Below are 20401 nucleotides of genomic sequence, written 5' to 3'. Positions count from 1 at the left end.
ATAAAGGTTCCTCAAAAATAAAATCAGTAAGACAACAAGTAATGGAATACAAAATAGCAAAGGATAATAAGAAGAAATTACAGGAGAAATGTAAATGGCCAAGAAAAAATAGAAAGATGCTCAGTTTCCCCAATATAATCAAGGAAATGCAAAGTAAACAATGAGGGGGTTTTTTTTTGTCCTTAGGTGGGTAAAAATTAAAGACTAATGTACCTAGTGTTGGTAGGGAGAGAAATATATCCTTATACACTGTTGTTAAGTATAAATTGGTAGTCTTTTCTGAAGGAAATTTAGCAACATATAACAAATTTTAAACACGTGACCTTTTGAATCTGCCATTCTGCTTCTGGGAATCAGTACCAAAAATTTTTACATAAAAGTAAAAAAATGTAGAGAGTTATTTATAATAACCAAAAATTTAAAAATTAAAGATCTATCAATAAAAGAGTAATTAAAAAGTAGTATGGTAGTCCTATTTAATGGAACTCTGCAGTTATTTAAAAGAAATAGATCTATGTGTTATTATAATTTACATCTTCATATGAAAATGAACAACCAAACCAATCCCAGTTTGTTTCATTTTAAATAGTCAATGAACTAAACATAATTTCTCCCAAGAGTTAAGGACAATGGGGAGACAAGAGAGCACAGTGGTTAGGAGTCAGAAATCAGACTACCTAGGTTTACATCCTGTCTCTGCCATTTACTTGTTGTGTAACCTAGGCAAATTACTTAAGTGGTTTATGCCTCATATGTACATATATATGTGTAAAATGGTATGTACTACTAACATGAACGTTAAGAGAATTACTCACTTAAGAGAGTATGTATCATATAGTAAATAAATGTATGCTATTATTATTGCTATTTTCCACAAAGTATATTAGCAGATACTAAGTGCCAGAGAATATTACTAATTTTATAAATTTTAACTATGCAAAAATTTCCCTAACTCACACCTCTAATATCACACATGATGAACCTTTATTGGTTTCTGTTGTATGTTGTTTATGACTGATGGGATCGAATAGTTCTATGTTCTACCCTGAGAAAAATTTAAGATCTAAGAAAATTGTATAAGTCATGAAGAATATACATTTTACCAAAAAATGGATAATTATAGTTACGTAACTCAAAGTTATCAAACTACTAAAGAGAAGCACCAGTTCTAGGTGTCAATAAAGAGTGAAATAACAAGCAATATTAACTAAAATACTACAAAAATGATTAAAAGCAACAAAGAAAAGTAGAATTCAAGAAACATGACACCAACAGAGAATATATAGTTTTCCTTTCGTGTTGTTTTACCTAAGAGGTCCAAAAAATTTGACCAAGGATTCCCGTGTATCTACTTCTGCCACATTTGAGAGGGCAAAATCATAGAGTTCAGGAAAATGTGCAAAAGCAGCTCTCTACAAAAGAATAGCAAATATATCAATAATTAATATCTACATATTAATACATCTACAATTTATTTACTATATAATGAAAATATTAATTCACTTCTCCTTCTTTGCTTCCCATATGTGACCTCTGCTTTATTCAGCCAAAAGCAATACAATAGGAAAAAACTATAATTGCTCTAGCAGAAATGTAAAAACAAATAAAAAAAATCAACGTTCAGTTTTCTGTTTTTTTCTTTTTCTTTTTTTTTTAAAGGGAGGAGCTGAAGCCAGAGCACAGAGATCGCTGGGGCCACCCGCTGCCAGTGTTGAGATTTTGATTTCTAAAACTGGATTTTGAATATATTGTACTTGAAAATAGCCATGAAGGCTAGTTTCACTGATAGGAACAGAGGAAATAACAAACACTTTATTATCAAGAATTGGTCCAATAAGACTAAAAGAAAGTCCCAAGGGAAATTGCCACTGGAGAAATAACTTGAAGGAGGGGTCAAAAAAACACTGTGCTTCTGTTCTGCTTTTGTTTGGTGTGCTGGGAATACAGGACCTTGCAGCGTAACACACTCAAACAACATAGGCTGCAAGAAAATAGAAATAGCAGCAGTATGGTGATTTGATAACAGAGTGACCAATATAATAACCCTAGTCTCCCTTGATGTCCATGTGGCACAGAAAAGATCCAGAAGTTTTCATGTGTTCCATGGTGGATGACACAGAAGACTGCCAAGGTTAATGGTAAGCTTGTAGTGCAATTATTGCAGACAATGGCAAAATGACCCTGCCACCCAAGCCCGAGAGCGAGCCATATAAGCCAGGAAACAAATGCGAGTCAGCTCTCAGGAGAATGCCAGAACCATCAAGAACAAAATTGGGGTCTCCTTGGCAGGGGACACAGCCAAGTTCCTTGGGAGCAATCATTATGCCTTGCCTGTGCCAACAGAACAGACTACATGCCACACCAGCTGTGGTAACTTCATGGGCAGAGACAGAAGAACAAAACACTAATACTCTAAAAAAAAAAAAAAAAACAGGAAAAGACATCTGTGCTCGTTCCTCTTCCAAAATAATAAGGCTATCATCTCCATGTATCCAGAAGCTACCTTAGAAAAGAAGAAGGAGATCATAGACTCCTTGACAGACAGCAAAACTGATACCGAAAGAGAATTTGAACTAACATTTGACTTAGTTTAGTCTTTACCCTCCCCCTAAAAAAACCTCTTTAAAACAAAAAGAAACTGAATTACTTTAAATTCACAAATAAAAGTTTCCTTTTGCCATCAGAAAGTGGGGTTCAAGAGCAAGAGGAGATCAGTCACAGAAAACAAACGAAGGTACTTTTTTGGCATATCTGAGCTGTATTGGTAAATTTTAGTTTCATTTATGTGTTTATCTTAAAAATGTGCAAACTGTGCTTATGCATACATAGTTTGCCACATGTTGAAATACTTTTTCATAAAATAATAATATCAGAGCCAATATATAATATAAATGTGCCAAACTGCTCTATTAACTAATTCTTTTTTTTTTTTTTTTTTTTTTTTTTGAGACAGTGTCTCACTCTGTTGCCCAGGCTAGAGTGAGTGTCGTGGCGTCAGCCTAGCTCACAGCAACCTCAAACTCCTGAGCTCAAGCGATCCTCCTGTCTCAGCCTCCCGAGTAGCTGGGACTACAGGCATGCGCCACTATGCCCGGCTAATTTTTTTTTCTATATATATTTTTAGCTGTCCATATAATTTCTTTCTATTTTTAGTAGAGGTGGGGTCTCGCTCTTGCTCAGGCTGGTCTCGAACTCCTGAGCTCAAACGATCCGCCCACCTCGGCCTCCCAGAGTGCTAGGATTACAGGCGTGAGCCACCGCGCCCGGCCTCTATTAACTAATTCTGAGTCCCAAATACCAGTATATTGATTCACAGGACTTAGATGGACTGTGAAAAGAAGCCATCTTTTTCCATGGATTCATCAAAATTAGAAACATTAAATAAGCTGAAGATGAAAACACTATTAAATTAATACCTTTTTTTATTTGTACCTGTACAAAACCTAAATTTTAGTATGACCCAACCTTATGGAGCATATGTAAAGGCTATAATGCATTTCAATTACCTGTAGAGAAGTAATTCTATCATAGTGAATTGTAGTCATCTCATTCTCCGTCAGGGCATTTCCAGTCTGGTCATTAATTTCAAAACCAGTATAGAACTTGAGCATGTCCAAAAGCTGAAAAGATACACTTAAATTAACAAACTGTATGAACATATGATCAAGAAAGCATAACATTATTTATTAAAAATAATAAACAAGTCCATATACCTTCTCAGGGGTGCTGAAAAACTTTGGAATGTAAATATTACAAAAAAGATTTTAGAACATACCCAACCAAACATGTTTTATTTATGTGAAAATAAAACATGTAAATAAATTGTTAAGTCTATTTCATATACATTGTCTACTTGTCCAAAGAACAACTTAAATTGTAATCCCAATACTTGAGAGACATTAAGGAGGTAATCAAAGGAAGCCCAGTATTTTAATGAAAAAACAAAACAGAACAATAAACAATCTTACCTATCTATATCACCGCAAATTTATAAAACTACACTACGGGGGGAACTACTGAGGTCTCTTACTTAAAACTCTGATTGAGGATTTTAAAATTCATAATTGGAAATATTTTTTTTTTTTACGTGCTGCTTCTATTAGGGAAAAACAGTAAGGTGAGGAAAGCTAAGTTATTCATTCCTCTCATGAGTGTCCATGGCCATCAAGCTCCTGCTTTGATTTAGTTCCTGCAGCTAATGGGGCCCTGCTTTACCTGAGTGGCAGCAGCATCAGCAGAACCCACGGGCTGCACTCCACCCAACTCTTTATTATTTTTAGTTCTAACCTATGGCAAATGCACTACTAAGATCTTAACATATTTTAACATGTGACAAATCACTAGGTAGAAATTTTTAAAAAGAGAGAGAAAAAGAGGAGTGTTCACAGATACAGGATAAAAAAATAAAACGAATATATGTAAACACACAAAACTGTATCTCCAATTACAACCTCATTGAAAGACAAGCCATTAGAAGTTTGTTAGATATTTTCTTCTGCATCACATTACAGGAAATGTGAAATACTAGTACTTTGCCTTCCTACCTAAGGTGGGATGTACACTCTATACTATCAATTGCCTGTCACCATCATCTTACGGTAAGACAAAGTCATGGTACTGGGGTATAATTCATTTGAAATTAATGTTCCTTATCTACTATATTCCACAGTAGTTATTGATAAAAATCAAAATGTGGGAACATATGAGACTATACCCACAAAATTACAATTTAGTACAATAACAAACCCATACATCATTAACAAAAGGATATAATACATAATTACTAAAGGCTACCTATACAAGAATACATCCCTTTCATATATTAAGGCTTGATTTTACTTTAAAATGACTAATTGGGAATTTATATCATTCAATCCAGTATTTAAAAATTTACTTTGTGCCATGCCCCATTCCCCCTTGCATGGCAAAGAAAAGATCAATTTAGAAATTAAAACAGTAACTTATGTTCAGCTATATTGATGCTTACCTGGGAAAAAAGATGGCCATCCTCTTCCCTATGAACAAGATTGGAAAGGTAACAGTGAACCAAAAGGTGGGAGTCATCAAGGATGGTATTAAACCAACGCCTTGTGGGTAGTAGGGCCTAGGAAAAATAAACATCATAGCAATAAGTTCGCATGTATTCTCAACAGCTAGAAGTGCAATCTACTGCTATTTGACTTTTTGTTTAATTACAAAGTACCCTCCAGCCTTCCAAAAGACACACTATACACAATGCAAGAGATCTGTTTCACACTGTAAATTAACTCAGTAGCAATGTTTCTAGTTTTAAAAACAATGATAATAACTGATAATAACTGATAATAAAATAAATTTTATTTTTTAAGATAAAATTGACAATAACATCTAGCACTAGAAGGATCTCACAGATCACCTTGGCCAGTAGTTTTCAAACAAAATCCTACCTAAAATCCCAATACATGTTACACACAATACATGTTGTGTGTAAATTTAAAAGTGGAGTATGGACCCCTAAGTGGAGATTCCTGTCTCTGTTTCCTCTCCCCACATTCCCTTATGACAATCAGAAAGACAATGCCGAGAAACAGTATGAAAACTAGTCATTGAATCAAATATCCTCATTTATGGATGAGATTATTGAGATACTCAGAGGCTATAAACTGATTACTGGCAGAGCTAGAATTTGAATAACGGTATCATGAGTGACCGCAAGTCCAACACTCTAACACTCATTTCAAGAAACCACACATCCTTATCTCCAGATAAGGAACAAATGGATTTTCTTTCAATTTTCCACGTTAAAGAGAGAAAGTAAAGAAAGTGGATTCAATCTGAATTATATCAACTCTTTATCTGAACTTGCCATCAAATTCTACACCTAAGTATGAAATCTTTTTTAAGAATCTTAATTTAAAAAATTGAAAATAGCAGTTATATTTTTCTTCATCGACATTAGACACCTTTAGAAAAGTGAGATTATCTAAAGAGATGGTCATAAACTCGTGACTTCAGCCATTAGCAAAAACTCCATATGAAGGGGTATTTAAATAAAGTATGATAGAAAATAAATTGCCATTACTGGACTCATGTTTAATAACTATACTCTTTTTTCCTAAAAATAGCAGCCCATGTCAGATGGATCAGTCATTTGAAAACCTCAAGGGCCAATTACTTGTGATTTCCTTCTCTATGTGACACCTCGAAACAGGTACAAATAAAGGCCAGTTTGGGAAAGAAATATTTCATACATAGTCATATGCTTAATCTTAGACCATTAATGATTATATAGCAGAAAAGTCGCTATAGATTTCTTACCTCTAGATCAATCATAAGTTCAATGAATCTTTCACAGTAATGAACTTTGTCCATGGTGACAGGTTCTAGACATAAGAGAGAAAACATGTTAGACAATTTGCATGCTATTTCTTAAAATTGGCAGTTATTTAATAATTGAAACAGTCATATGTCCCTTATTCATCAGGATTGGGCTACAGTTCAGAATAAGAATCACACATATAGTTTTTAAAAGGCAAAGGTAGACCTTACCCTGATATTTAGCTCTACAAACATGAGAAAATGAAAAATCTAGCTTGGGTCAGAAGTGTTAAAATTCAAGTTTGCAAAGATATTTTAAAAGTGTTAACTCCTAAAAATCTGTACTTAATGATTAGATTTTTAAAAACTTGGAAGATATAAAAAACAGAAGGCAGTTTTATATCAGTTTTTGCTCCACTTTCCTTATTGTCTTCACATACTAAACTTCTAAAAGTTCTCTCATATGTATAAACACAAATATGTATACACATATAAATATATGTATTACTTTTGATATTAAAGTGCCAATGACAGAGCAATAAAATATTTTTTAAATCACTATCTTATTTTATGCTATTCATGAGTATAATGTACTATTTTTATAAACATTTATTTTTGTTTTTAAATAATTACAACCTTGTGACATGAAATAGTTTCAGAGTACAAGTTTTTTTCCTAATGCCAGGAAACGGTCTACAATTTAACCAGCTAAAATCATCCTGCCAAAATGGTTGATTAAATGGAGATAATTTTAGGGTCCCTGTTGCTGCTTAGTTTAAGGACTCCCAGCAGTGACGAACCCAGTGCCAGATACATAGAAGTCATCCTCTAAATGCTTAAATAAAAATCTATTTATTTAATTTATTTGTAATGTACAGGAAAATGGAAGGCTTTTTGTGAAGAAATAAATGTGAATACTTTTGTGACTAATATATAAAAATGTTAACTGGAAATTTTCCTGGAATTCTATGCACATAATTCAGACCCTGAAATAACAGAATCATATATTTTAATAGCTGCAAAAGACTTTAGAGAACATTTATTCTAGATCTTCACTTCCCAGGTGGGGAAACTAAGGATCAGAGAAAATCACCTGATGAAAGTGTAGAACACTACTATGGCTGGTTAGGACTGGAACCTAGGTTTTCTGAGATATACATATAGTTGTTTAAACTAAAAATTATAAAGGAGCAATTTTTAAATTAAATCTAGTCGAACTAGCCTTTTGTTGCTATCTTGTATTCTTGTAATTGTCCAAGGAAAATATTTTTGTCCAAAACTAAAAAAGTGAAGAAACTCTGTATCTTTATTTACAGCTTGAGAAAAATCACTGGCAATGGCCTATTTAAAATTGAGAAACAGTGCTTGGTGCTCAAGTTCTGTGCTCTGGTGAATACAGTTGCATGTTTTTATGTTAGTTGACTCTCCTGGGTATAATGCTCAGTATAGAAACCTTGTTATTTCCATTACAGACACAAATATATCCTTGTCATTTGTCTCTTAGATATACTGCAGTCTTTTTTTCCCCTTCCTCTGACAGCAATCCTAAGATTTCAGGCCATCCTACACAGATTTCCAACAACTGTTATCGGTGTGTTGTTTTTATGACCCTATCAAATGAAAACTATAATCCTTCTTAAACTCTTTTAAAAATTAGCTTTCTATTTCCAGGCTATGTAATCCATACATCTTCATACCCTCTCAAAACTGGCACATTTTCATGATCTGGCTGGTTCCTCTACCACCAAGTTGACAAATTGTGATTAAAGCGCAAGATTAAGAAACTTTGTTTTCTGGCAATGTATAAACAACAGTGGCAACAGCTAGTGGTTTACAGGCTGTTAAAATTGCTACAGGCCCTTCTTGTTTTTTAAACCTAGATGACCTAGACAAATTATTCCATAGAGACATTCAATTTGTATGATCCTAGTTATTACAGACATTAGTAGTTCAAAACACTCATTTTTACTATTTGTACCAAGAAAACCCAATCTTAGTCCTCTTTCCAGGTTTAAGGCACTTAATGGAAAGATTTAAATACACCAATATTAAGTAACTTAGATTATAAGCATATGACAGCTTTTTCTTTATACTGATGCTGGTGGTAGTATTATGCCCCAAATCAAATGCAATTGATTTATAGCATTAGTATCTACCCCTCACTAAATTGTAGCTATGATTTTCAGTTGTAAAACATTACATAGAGGGTCAGCATTTTGGCCGGGCGCGGTGGCTCACGCCTGTAATCCTAGCACTCTGGGAGGCCGAGGCGGGTGGATTGCTCAAGGTGAGGCGTTCGAGACCAGCCTGAGCGAGACCCCGTCTCTACTAAAAATGGAAAGACATTATATGGACAACTAAAAATCTATATAGAAAAAATTAGCCGGGCATAGTGGCGCATGCCTGTAGTCCCAGCTACTCGGGAGGCTGAGGCAGTAGGATCGCTTAAGACGAGGAGTCTGAGGTTGCTGTGAGCTAAGCTGACGCCACGGCACTCACTCTAGCCTGGGCAACAAAGTGAGACTCTGTCTCAACAAAAAAAAAAAAAAAAAAAAGAGGGTCAGCATTTAAGTAATTTCATTATATTTAGTTTAAACAAAGCTACAATCTCTGATGCAAAAATATAAATATGGTACACATATAGAACTGCTCTTAGATTATACTCCACTTAAAAAATAAAATATTAATTAATGTCATCTAACACAGCATATATACCTTTATTAAGTAAATAATATTCTATTTGCTTTCAGAAATGCTTATAAAGATCTTACAAACCCAGCATAATTTAATTAATCCTTCTTGGTACACAGGTATATAATACACATCCACACGTGTATATGTAAGGGTGTGTATAGCATACTCATAATATATTTTAATATAGTCTATATATAGTATACATTTATTTTTTTTCATCAATAAATGGGGAACATGATGGAGGGAAATCCTTCCTATTTAGTTTTGTACCTAATATCTCAAAAATAATTCTCCTGTTCCCCTCCAAACAGTATTTGGCATTGCTTAAAAACACCATTTAGCACCATATTATAAACAACATGCAGATAAGGTCTATGATCTTCTTGTTCACAATTACATCCCAGCACTTTGTACAGGACCTAGATCTAGTAATTAAATTCAAAAAATATTTGCTAAATAAATGAACATTTCAATAACCATGCTGGTAGCTTTAAAATAAGCCTTCAAGGCAGTCCCAATGCTTAGACTGGTAATGTACTTGAAAAAGAGAGGACATACAATCTATCATTACAATTTAAAATTATCCCAAGAGCAGTTTTTAGATTAGAGATGAGTGAATAGCATAGGAGCACCAATATGACAACTTTACAAATGTGCTGAGTAAAAGAAGACGGTTACCAGAAAGTGGTACTGATTTCAGCACAGAGATAAACTTCTGGATGAGTTGTGAAAGAAATCTTCTTTCTTGATAGGCCCTAAAATCAGAAAGAATATTGAACAATTATTTTTCAAAAATAATTATTTTTCAAAAATAATTATTTTTCAAAAATTATTTTTTAATTTTTAATTTTTCAATTATTATTTAAAAGTGAAGTTTAAATGCTGACCTTTTTCTAAATTGTTCACATGTTCCATTTCTAAAATTGGGGCCATAATTTGAACACACTGCTGCTTCTTTGTATATAAATACAGTGTTGTATAAAGAAAAGGAGAGCCACATTACTGGCTTAATAAGCCAGCTAAGCGAGCACCACTTTCTCTAATTGTAGAAGTTTTCACTGTGATTTAAGGGTCAGAACTAGAAAGGAGTTCTCAAACTTTCATTTATAGTCTGCCCTTAACATTAAAAATCTAACATTTAATGTAGTTAAAATGAGATGAACAATTTTATACTTTATTAATATCTTTAAAGTATTAAGTATAATAAAGTATTACAATGGCTAAAGATTAAATGTTAGTTTAAAAAACAATTTTCTACTCATCACTAACTTAAGATACACCAATTAATCAACAAACACTTATTAGTTGTTGGATAGCTGCAAATGATTGTAATCGTCCTGCTAAAAATACAAAAGGAGGAATGACTAAAATCTACTCGAAATGACAAGTCATATAATACAAAGATAATTAGTAACACAAGACAGTATATAATTAATAAAACTGCTGTATCTCCAATGCCTATAATAGTATGTGGCAAAATGAACACTCAGTATTTGTTGAATAAATGAATGATGGTTGGAGTGTGTAAAAGTCATTGTTAAGAGTGAAGGCGTAAGAAAAAGAAAGAAAAGTGGGATTAACAGCCTAAAGTTTACGAAGAAAACTGAGAACCATCCATGAGGAAAAGATTATGGACAACAAGTAGCAAGAAGAACAGTGAGGAACACTACATACTTATCAATGGCAAAGAGAAAAGGAAAAGAAGAAAAGCATGGTCATGTTGTGGCTTCTCCTTTAGATCTTTGGGAAAAATATTCCTATGACAGTCTAAGTAAAAGCACTTACTAATAATTTATTTCGGCACTATATAAAAGGAAGCAATAAACCAGTCAACATCATCTAAGTCCCATAACCCCTTATAATAAGCTAATAAGGAAAGAAGCTTGGCCAACATACTGTTCTCTTGCTTCTGGATCCATCTTTTCATCATTCTTTTTAATCAAGTTCCAGAATTTTCTTAGCTTAGGTGTCTTTTTTAATTCTAATTCCAATCGTGCCTGAAAGAAAGATGTGACAATCAATCACCAGTAACCTCAAAGTTTACAAGGATAAGGATTAGATCAACTATTAGGTACTTTTCTAATATATGGATATGATATAGGGCAATATGATAAAACCTGAAAGCAAAATGACAAATCCCGAAAACTAAGAAATGAATAATATTTTTAAAAATCATTAACTCTAATGCCAGTTAATAAAAATATGACAAAAGAAAGTACCTTTCCTAGTCAAGATTTTTAAGCTCAATAATCAATAAAATTTCTTTTTTATTTCTAAAATTAAGGATTTAAGCCTGAAAAATATAAGCATTAACACTTATGAGCATAATCACTGAAGTCTGAAAAATGTAAGTCTGAAACACGGAACAAACAACAGCTATCACAAGTAAACAAGGAAATGTCCACATCAGCATATTCTCTCTTACAGCACTTGCCACTTTTTAACTTAGTATTAATTATCTATATGTGCCTCATGTTTTCATTCCCCTCGACTGGTGCCCATGAATGAGCCTGCATATCTGGGTATATACAGAAACACCCATCTGCAGGAAAATGGAATTCTGAATAAAGTATTACACTGAAATATGATAGTTTTAACTCCCTAAAATGTACTAGTTTGGCTTTGACACCTGCACATACTATCCAATAAAGATTTGATGAAAAAATGGAAGTCATTAATATTAAACATGATCCAGACCTATTCCTACAGTTGTATATACATTCCAGTCAAGGGAAATAAAAATTCAAGTCTGCGTGTAGTCTCATCCAAAGTCATCCATAAGGATAATATCAATACTTTGCTAAATTTACCCCCTTTCTCTACAAGCTCAACAGATACTACCTTATTTCACCTCACAATACTGAAATTAGGTGAAACACATATTAGGTTGCACATAAAAACTTTAAAACTGTATCTATGGTAAGTTAATGCATAGCAACCTTTCTAAGCAGGAAAGGGATGTTTAGCTACCACTTTTATATCCATGTTAAAGCTACACCATGTAAAACTGCATTCCACTTAAAACGTACACACATAAGATTCTGAAATTAGATACTTACAGGCTGTAAGCCCATCCACATTGGAAGGGAGATAAGCTGCTGTACTTGACTCCGTATCAAGTCTACTTCCTGTTTAATGCATGGAGAAAGCAAGTTCAGAAATATAACAGCACTTCTACTTAAGTCCTTACATAAAGAGTACATTGCCTTTTTAAGTCCTGGGAGGAAAACATGCCACAAATACTTAAAAATTGATGATATTTGAATATTAAGAAGTTCAATACATTTTTTAAAAATCGATCCTCATTATTCACAGATTCCATATTTTCAAATTCACCTAGCAATGAAAATGTATTTTAACTCCAAAATCAATACTCTCTGCACTTTAACAGTCATTCATAGCACAGACTGGCAAAAAATTTGAGTTGCTTGACGCACACATTCCCAGCTGAAGTTGAACTGACACTCTGCTTTTCTTTCAGCTTCTCATAATAAACAAGTATCCTTTTTGTGGTCTATTTAGTGCTATTTTTTTCCACATGTCTGTGCTTTTTGTTGATGATTCACTGTTCAAAAGGGTCCTCAGCACAAGGCTAACACAAGGTGCTCTATTAATGTTCATGGGTACAAGAAGGCTGTGATGTGCCTTATGGAGAAAATATGTGTGTTAGATAAGCTTCATTTAGGCACAAGTTATAGTACTGCTGGCAGTGAGTTCAAGGTTAATGAATCAACAATATATATTAAATAAGTTGTCTTTAAACAGAAACACACATAAAATAAGGTTATGTATTGATAAGTTGACAAAAACACTATAACAAAAGTTTACAGGAACCTAACCTTGTATTTCTCCAAGGAGCAATAGTTCAGTATTAGCTAACTCAAAAATGAACATAACGACCTCAAATAACAAGAACTAACTGCACAGACAAAGAATTTCAATAATAAACTAGTTTTTAAGTTGTTTAAACCTAGCACCAAACTACTAATACTAATTAAATCTTGTTTTTGTTCAATTTCTGATAAGGAATCACTTTTATTTTTATTTCTATTTGCTCTGTTTACTTTAATAAACGTTAATGAGGTAACAGTGGTATCCACTGCAGGCATCATAAATCTTTTTTTTTTTAAATGCCTTTATGAGATCCAAGTAAGGAAATACATGCATACAGGTAATAACTATCCATCTATCAACATTCAGTCTTCAGGATAAGAACGAACTCCATTCATTCTCATGCATGGGTCTAAGTGCATTATCAATTCTGAAGCACTTATCTTTGAATAAATATGCATATATCTTCAGATAACCACAGTAGGGAAGCTCAAATAATATATTAATTACTGAAAATATTTTTTAGAAGATAATCCTATGAAAGATGAAAATGTATCACATACAACACATTTTCAAAGATCATCCACAATCAGCCTTGATCAGTCAACTAAAAATACAGCTCTCCTGCTGACTAGCCAGCCCATGCACGAAGCATAACTGAAAAGCAATGAAACTACATTTTTATACACAGCTTATAGCACAGATCTCCTTACTCAAACGTCCTATTAACCAGGCTCTTTACTGCTTCTCATTTTTGTGCTCTCCCTTTGCAGTTTCAATTCTCATTATCATTTTTCTTAGAGTCGATAGAAAAAAGGAGAAATCAAGCCCAAATCTGTTAAAAAGTGAACATATCTTACAAAATGGTTTATTGTTACAAGGCTGAAATCAAGCTTTTAGCATTACCCTTGTTCCCCACTACTATGGATGAAGATTTGGCTACAGAGGTAATCTTATCTAAACTCAATCTAAAAAAACAAGAATACTTGAAAATTCCCCCAAAACATAAAAATTACCAAACTGTTGAAGCAATGATCAAGAAAAAGTAGTAGAACTGTCTGTTCATGGAGTGAAAATTCACCATCAGTTTCAGCTAACCCCGCTTTCAAGATGTGCTTAAAAAAGAATGGGAAGTAGTCTGGCTTCTTCTTGAAAGTCTGAAAAGAAAAGAGTATAAATTCATTTTGAATTGGCTTGTTCACCTGTTTTTCTCCCTTAAAGAAGCACTGGTAGGCTGTTTAGGAGTCTATTAACAAAAATCAAAAAATTACAAACAGATTTGTACATGTGTAAGAAGTATTACAACGGTAGCAAGTTGAATATAGGTTTCTGACAGGACAAAGAGAGAGTTGCATAAACCTTTAGCTAATAAAATAATGGCCTTAATTCCTTTAGTTTTTCTTCTGTAGATTAAACTTATATTTAGCTTAGGTTTTGTTTTCTTATTAAAGATCTGAAGTATTTTAATTCTTCTGATTTAGGCAAAAGAAACTACATCTTTAGCAAAAATTATAGTTTTCACACTGTAATTAATCTCAAGACAGCCTCTCCTGCTTTATATTAGCTCTTTACTCTTAACATGTAAATATAATGTAAATATACAAGGTAAATATACTCAAGCCTCTTTGATCTACCTCCCCTTGTAGTTACTGCCCTGGACAAGTACCCCAAATGTGTGGTCTATACTAGTTGTTTCCATTCACTCCTCTAAAACAAGCATCCACCCACACCACTCCCCTGAAGCTGTTATGGCTGTCAAGTTCAATGGACCCTTATTAACCCTCAACTCCTTTTCACTGTACCAAAGGCTCCTCTTCTTTTCTGTTACCTAAATGGCAGTGTTCCTTGGGTTCTAGCCTTATTCTCCCCCACCCCCATTACTTTAACTACCACATGCTAATGATTCCAAATACACATCTTCAGTCCAGCTTTCTCTTTTAAGTTCTATAACCTTAGATTCCTCGGTTTACTAGACAATTTTATCTAAGTATTTCAAAAGCAGTTTAACCATGTCCAAAACTCAATTCAATAGTTTTATATCCTCCAAAGTATTCCTTATCCTCTATTACCTATCTTGGTAAATGGTACCATCATCTATTATACACAATTGCCTAAGCCTAGAAGGTTATTGAAAACAAAACCTTTCCTAATGCTACTTCAATCAATTATCAAATCTAATCAATTATTCTTTCTAAATCTGTGTCTATCTTCAAAATCTGTGTTGTTACTTCTGTATTTTAAGCCCTAATCACTAAAGTGGTCTTTAAAACAAGCATACTGATCAGGTTATTCCCTGGCTCAAAAAATTTTCCCTCTTTCTTTCTATAACAGCTTAAGGCAACTTCAAGCAATATCTCGTATCTCTCAATAAGACATAAGACTCAAATGTGCCCCGAGATGGCAGTCAATGAATATTTGAGAGAACTGCCCATGGTTTTATCTTAGAGACTCTAACACCTTCTCACTCTGGAGACCATTCTCTCAAAAGAGATGAAAAGAATTCATGCCTTTTCTTCATGTAAAAAGTCTGACCAGAAGAGAAGAAACTCTTTTGGTAAGGTAACCAACCATTCTACCGTCGGCAAAGAAAACCTGGATTTTGGACTACTGCTGACCAAGCCTCTGTTGTACCAGCACAAAAAGAAAACATCAGTTCATGAAAAATTTCAAAAAGGAAAAACAGATCCCAAATCAGGGACAAAAAGAAAATTGAAATTACAACAAAAACATCCATCTTGACTGTGGAAATGCTTCTTTATTCAAACAAGTATATACCCCCTGTTGTGAAACAAGACACCGAAAAATATTATCTCATTTGAACATTATCTATTTGCACTTTATAAATACAACTTTCTCTTTGCCAGCTCCTGATGTAAGTCTTTATAATACATGCCATTCTTTATTTTAAGCACAAAGCAGAAAAATAATTCCACATTTGTAATTTTTCAATTCATAGTAAATTAGTTTCAAGACAGTATTGAAACTGAAAGAAAACTGCTATCTTTCACATATCCATTCTTTTTCTCAATATTTACTTTAATATTGGGTAAAGTTCTACTCTAAAAAAGTTCTGCTCCTTTGTAATGACTTAAGTGGGCACAGTATGAAAGCTATAAAGTAATTTAAATCTGTTACCTCCCATGCAGGGACATTTTCTCTGAACTTCTCATTCACCATACAGCAGATTGACATTAAATAGGCCTTGCTGGACACCTCTGGAGAATAATTCATCCAGAGGTAATTTTCAAGATACTGGCTGTAAAGAGTAAAAAGTCACAGAATATTTCATTAGTTACCATGACTCATTGGAATATATCACTCACCTGGAAAGCTGTATTATTTATGACTTTCTGAAAACATTTTGAAAATCTATATTTATGATTTGAGAATCTTTCACAAATTTATCAGTAATCTAGGTCACTGCTACCTGCTACAAACTTATATGTAGAAAATTTGGCCTTGGGGAATGACAGTTTTATACTTTCAAGTAATAAGACATCCAAGGTTCCAACATGCATACTTATCACCATCAGACCACTGGATATTCCCTTATCTAAGCCTCTTCATGAAGTAAAAAACAAAAATACCTGACAAATTATCAGCTCTAAAACAAAATTATATGATGGGCACTCTTACTGACAAAAGTATCTGAGACATTAACACTTACTCACATCAAGACTTGAAATTGCTTCAGAAAAAAGAGAATTAACAATTAAAAAGAGGCTTTTAATATTTAATTTACAAGGTACTCGACATAAGTCAATTTTCAAGGTAACTGAAAATTTCCCTTCTACATGCCATAATTCTTATTTTAAGACCTTGGAGGAAATATTCCTACACAAATTTAAGTATTTCTGATCTCTCACAGAACACGTAGCCATTTGTTACCACTCAAGATAGTTATTAACTATGAAACTGGGCTATAAAATACTCTCAGGCACTAATGGAAAAAAGCAGGACTTCTTGCTTCTGCTTTAAATCACTAAATGTGTACAATTTTTCACACACACGCACACACACACACACACACATTGTTAAGTGTTTTAGATTCTTCTATAGCACCACAGGTTTTCTACTTTCTCTTATGCTTCAAGGATTCCATGAGTTTACCTTCAGCAATCCTTTTTGCTTAATTTGCAACAACCTAGGAAACTGGGTAAAATTTTACCAAAAATAATGATCAAAAGGATCCAAGTGAAAGATTAGAGTGCTATTTCACAAATAAAATAAGTGAAGCTTCATTTCATTCTCTTCCTCTTTTCTGAATTATACCCTGTAGAACTTCTGTCAGCAATAGTTAATGTTTATCTTTGTCTAACATTTATTTCATGACAGTTTAACCGGGTGTATAATTCTAGGTTGAAAGTGATTTTTTTCTATTTAAGATAATGGAATGAAATGTCTCATTCCATTATCTTCTCTATTACTACAAGTGAAAAGTCTACAATCAATCTATTTGTCCTTCCTCCTCTTTGAGTAATGTCTTTTCCCTTCAGCAGATCTTAAGATCTTGATTCTGTCTTTGTTGCTCTGTTCAGGATTTATTGTAGTACCTCTAGAATCTAAAAAAACTCATGTTTTTCATTAACTCTTGAAAATTCTTGACAATCATCTCGTCTAAACTGCCACTCCCCAATTCTCTCTAAATCTTTCCTGAAACTTCTATAGTACCTTCTCTTTCTGGCCTTCATGCCTCTTATTTTCCTTTCATATTTTTCCTCTTTACTTTTCTTTGCTACTTTCTAGTTAATTTCCTCGATCTATCTTCCAGTTCACTATTTCCCTCTTTAGCTGTGTCTAACCTGTTATTTAATTTGCCCATTGAATTTTTAAGTATCAATGATTTTTATTTCCATTTTTCCAAGTCTGTCCAAATTTAGTGTGTTTCTTGCTCACACATTCTGTTTCTTCTTTGATACCCTTAATAATTTTAAACATGATGATTTAATGGTGTGTATCAATTATTTAATTATCTGAAGTTCTTGGCAGGGGCAGTGAAATCTAATTCTGTTCTTTGTTATTCACTCTTACTTGTACTGGATTATAACCCTAATATGCTCTGTATTTGGGAGTGTGAACTCACCTTTATCAGACTATTATATATAGAAATTTTTTTGCAGTATAGTTGAAATACATATCCTTCCAGAGTATCTTTGTATTTGTTTCTGTCAGATGCCCTAGGACATCATTGGCTTGCTACAGCTTTTAATAGCAATGTCTTGTCTTGGGTGTTATCTGACTACACAGCAAACTCCAAATCTATACTTTCCTTTTTTTTAGATAAGGAAATTGAGGCAATGAGAGTCAATGATTTGCCTATGATACAGGTATAGTTCTTACTTCAAAGTATATCTCTGTTCTCCATACTTAAGGATTAGTTTAATAACTCCCTGATTCTATTTCAGCAATCACAGCAAATGTAACTGATATATAATAGTACCTCATTCAATGACTTTCACCAACAAAAACCCTTTTCTTTCTCAGTTCACTTTCCTGTACCCCAGCTACCTTCTCCATGACATCTCATTTTCCACTCTAGCAAAAGACAATCAATTACTCTCTACTACAAACTTTAGGCTGTTTATGTCCAGAAGTTGACCCAGAGAAGATTACATTCTTGTATAAAAATTACATAAAAGTTCTGGAAAGTCAACAACCTACTTTCTGAGTTCTTAAAAATCTTTCACTGTCATTGATGCTTTCTATCTGTTTTGTTGCCTTCTACTTCAGCTCCTGCAATTCTCCTCACTTCTGAACTCTAAAATTCTGGTTAATTCTAATTGCATATCACTATCCTCTTGATTTTCATCTGTCTTCTTGAAAGGAGACATGATATGGTAGAAAAGGCATATTCATCTAATGGCCAGATGGGTCCAATTTCTAGCCTCAGTTTTCTCCTCTATAAAATAAGATCTTACTGGTGCTGTTCTGAGGATTAAATGCTACAATAATATAGTCTTAGGATACAGAAGACACTCAATTTACTAGCTAATTCATAACTATAAATATCAATTTTGCTCTATAAAAATGATAAGACCTCCTACTTCATCTACTTCATGCTTTTGGGGGGGAGGGGTGAGGATCAAATCAGTTTATGTAGGGAGAAACAGTTATTAATACAGAGGCTCTGACTTCTGATGTGGACCAGATGTCAAGGAAATATAGAGAAGTTGAAAAACCAAGAGCTTTGGCATCAGACACTGGCCTCCAGCTCTGCCAATTACTTAACTACATTATCCTGAACAAATTACTTAACCTCCCTGATCTCAGCTTCTTTCTTCAGTAAATGGAGAGGATAATACTTACTTCACCGGATTGCTGTGAATGCTTTGTATGTAAAATGTTTAACACTGAGTAGCACAAGCAAATGTTCTGTTCAATAAACAGTAAATATTACGATCATCAACAACAATCCTGACTTTTATTTTCATCATAATGGCTACACTTGTAACACAATCTAATCTACCTTCATAATCTAAAAACTGTACACTCTCTTTAGTCTGAAATATTTATGTTGCCAGTGGCTAGGTTGGAACAATCCTACCTTGATAGTAACATTTTAGCCTGGCAGGAAAAATAATTGGCTATCGAATGCACTCCAATTTATTCCCACTGATCACTATCAAAACCAGGTAAGAGTTCAGAAAATAGCACATGCTATCTTAACTAGTAAGAAACAAATATAAATACAAGTTATTCTGACAATGGAGCTTCATCTTTGAAAACAAAGACTATCATACACATACTCCAAAATAAGCCAACCACAAAAATATAAATCTTCATGAATTCAGAATTATTAAAATTTTCTTAACCACTCACAGAAATATACAGAAAATTTAGCTAAAAATTAAATCACATTTTCATCTTCATTGAAGTAATGACTTTTAACTCACCTAAATTCCAGCAGCATGATCTTTCTAATGGCAAACCTGAAACATAAAAAATTAAAATAGAGAATATAAACATTTCAGAGTTATTAATTCAAAAGTATTTTGGAATCTTTTATTTTCATATTAACTTACATATCAGAACACAAAATATCAGATCACAACTGCCAAAAAATCGCCGCAGTCTCAACTTCTTAAGCACTAACCAACATGCTTTTATTTAATACTCAAATGGAAACATTCTGCTAAAGAGTCATGTCTTCCTAAAAGCACACAGGATACAGTCCTATCTATATTGCAAATGTGGAAATCAGATGTTTCCTGAGCTTCTTAGTGTTCACAGTGAGCCCAAAATATCAGAATATTGTGGAGAAAATATCAGATATTTCTCTTCATTATACTCTTTTTTAATAGAAATATTTGTTTTATATGAATAAACAATGCTATAGTCATAGGGTATTTCTCCAAGGGCAGGTTCAAAAGGCCACTAATTTAGTTTTATCATTTTGTAATACTGGAAATAAAGTAGACAGACCAGAATACTGCTAGATAATTTCTGGCTGTGCAAATCAAATGTACATATATTATGAATTTATAATACCACAAGAGACCATCATCCTGTTAAAATCCTATTTCACTGATTTCTGATCTCTCTAAATAGTCTGATCTTTCTAAATAGTTTCAATGAGCAA

At 33.4% G+C, this 20401-nt stretch overlaps 1 protein-coding gene across 1 annotated transcript in view; it reads right to left on the bottom strand.

Annotated features, from left to right (window-relative positions):
• Nucleotides 1–20401, bottom strand: part of AQR (aquarius intron-binding spliceosomal factor) — a 97062-nt gene that overhangs the window by 64649 nt on the left and 12012 nt on the right. The window contains exons 4-13 of the mRNA XM_069461965.1: nucleotides 19716–19751; nucleotides 15958–16078; nucleotides 13839–13979; nucleotides 12051–12119; nucleotides 10888–10988; nucleotides 9670–9746; nucleotides 6298–6362; nucleotides 4988–5104; nucleotides 3507–3620; nucleotides 1309–1412 (exon numbers count right to left, since the gene is read on the bottom strand). Of these exons, the coding sequence (XP_069318066.1) occupies nucleotides 1309–1412; nucleotides 3507–3620; nucleotides 4988–5104; nucleotides 6298–6362; nucleotides 9670–9746; nucleotides 10888–10988; nucleotides 12051–12119; nucleotides 13839–13979; nucleotides 15958–16078; nucleotides 19716–19751 (945 nt within the window). The remainder of the gene's footprint in view (nucleotides 1–1308; nucleotides 1413–3506; nucleotides 3621–4987; nucleotides 5105–6297; nucleotides 6363–9669; nucleotides 9747–10887; nucleotides 10989–12050; nucleotides 12120–13838; nucleotides 13980–15957; nucleotides 16079–19715; nucleotides 19752–20401) is intronic.

Source organism: Eulemur rufifrons, chromosome 2 (assembly GCF_041146395.1).
Source record: "Eulemur rufifrons isolate Redbay chromosome 2, OSU_ERuf_1, whole genome shotgun sequence".
Taxonomy (NCBI): domain Eukaryota; kingdom Metazoa; phylum Chordata; class Mammalia; order Primates; family Lemuridae; genus Eulemur; species Eulemur rufifrons.
Note: the sequence above shows the minus strand (reverse complement) of the source record. Positions and strands in the feature narration are given on the sequence as shown.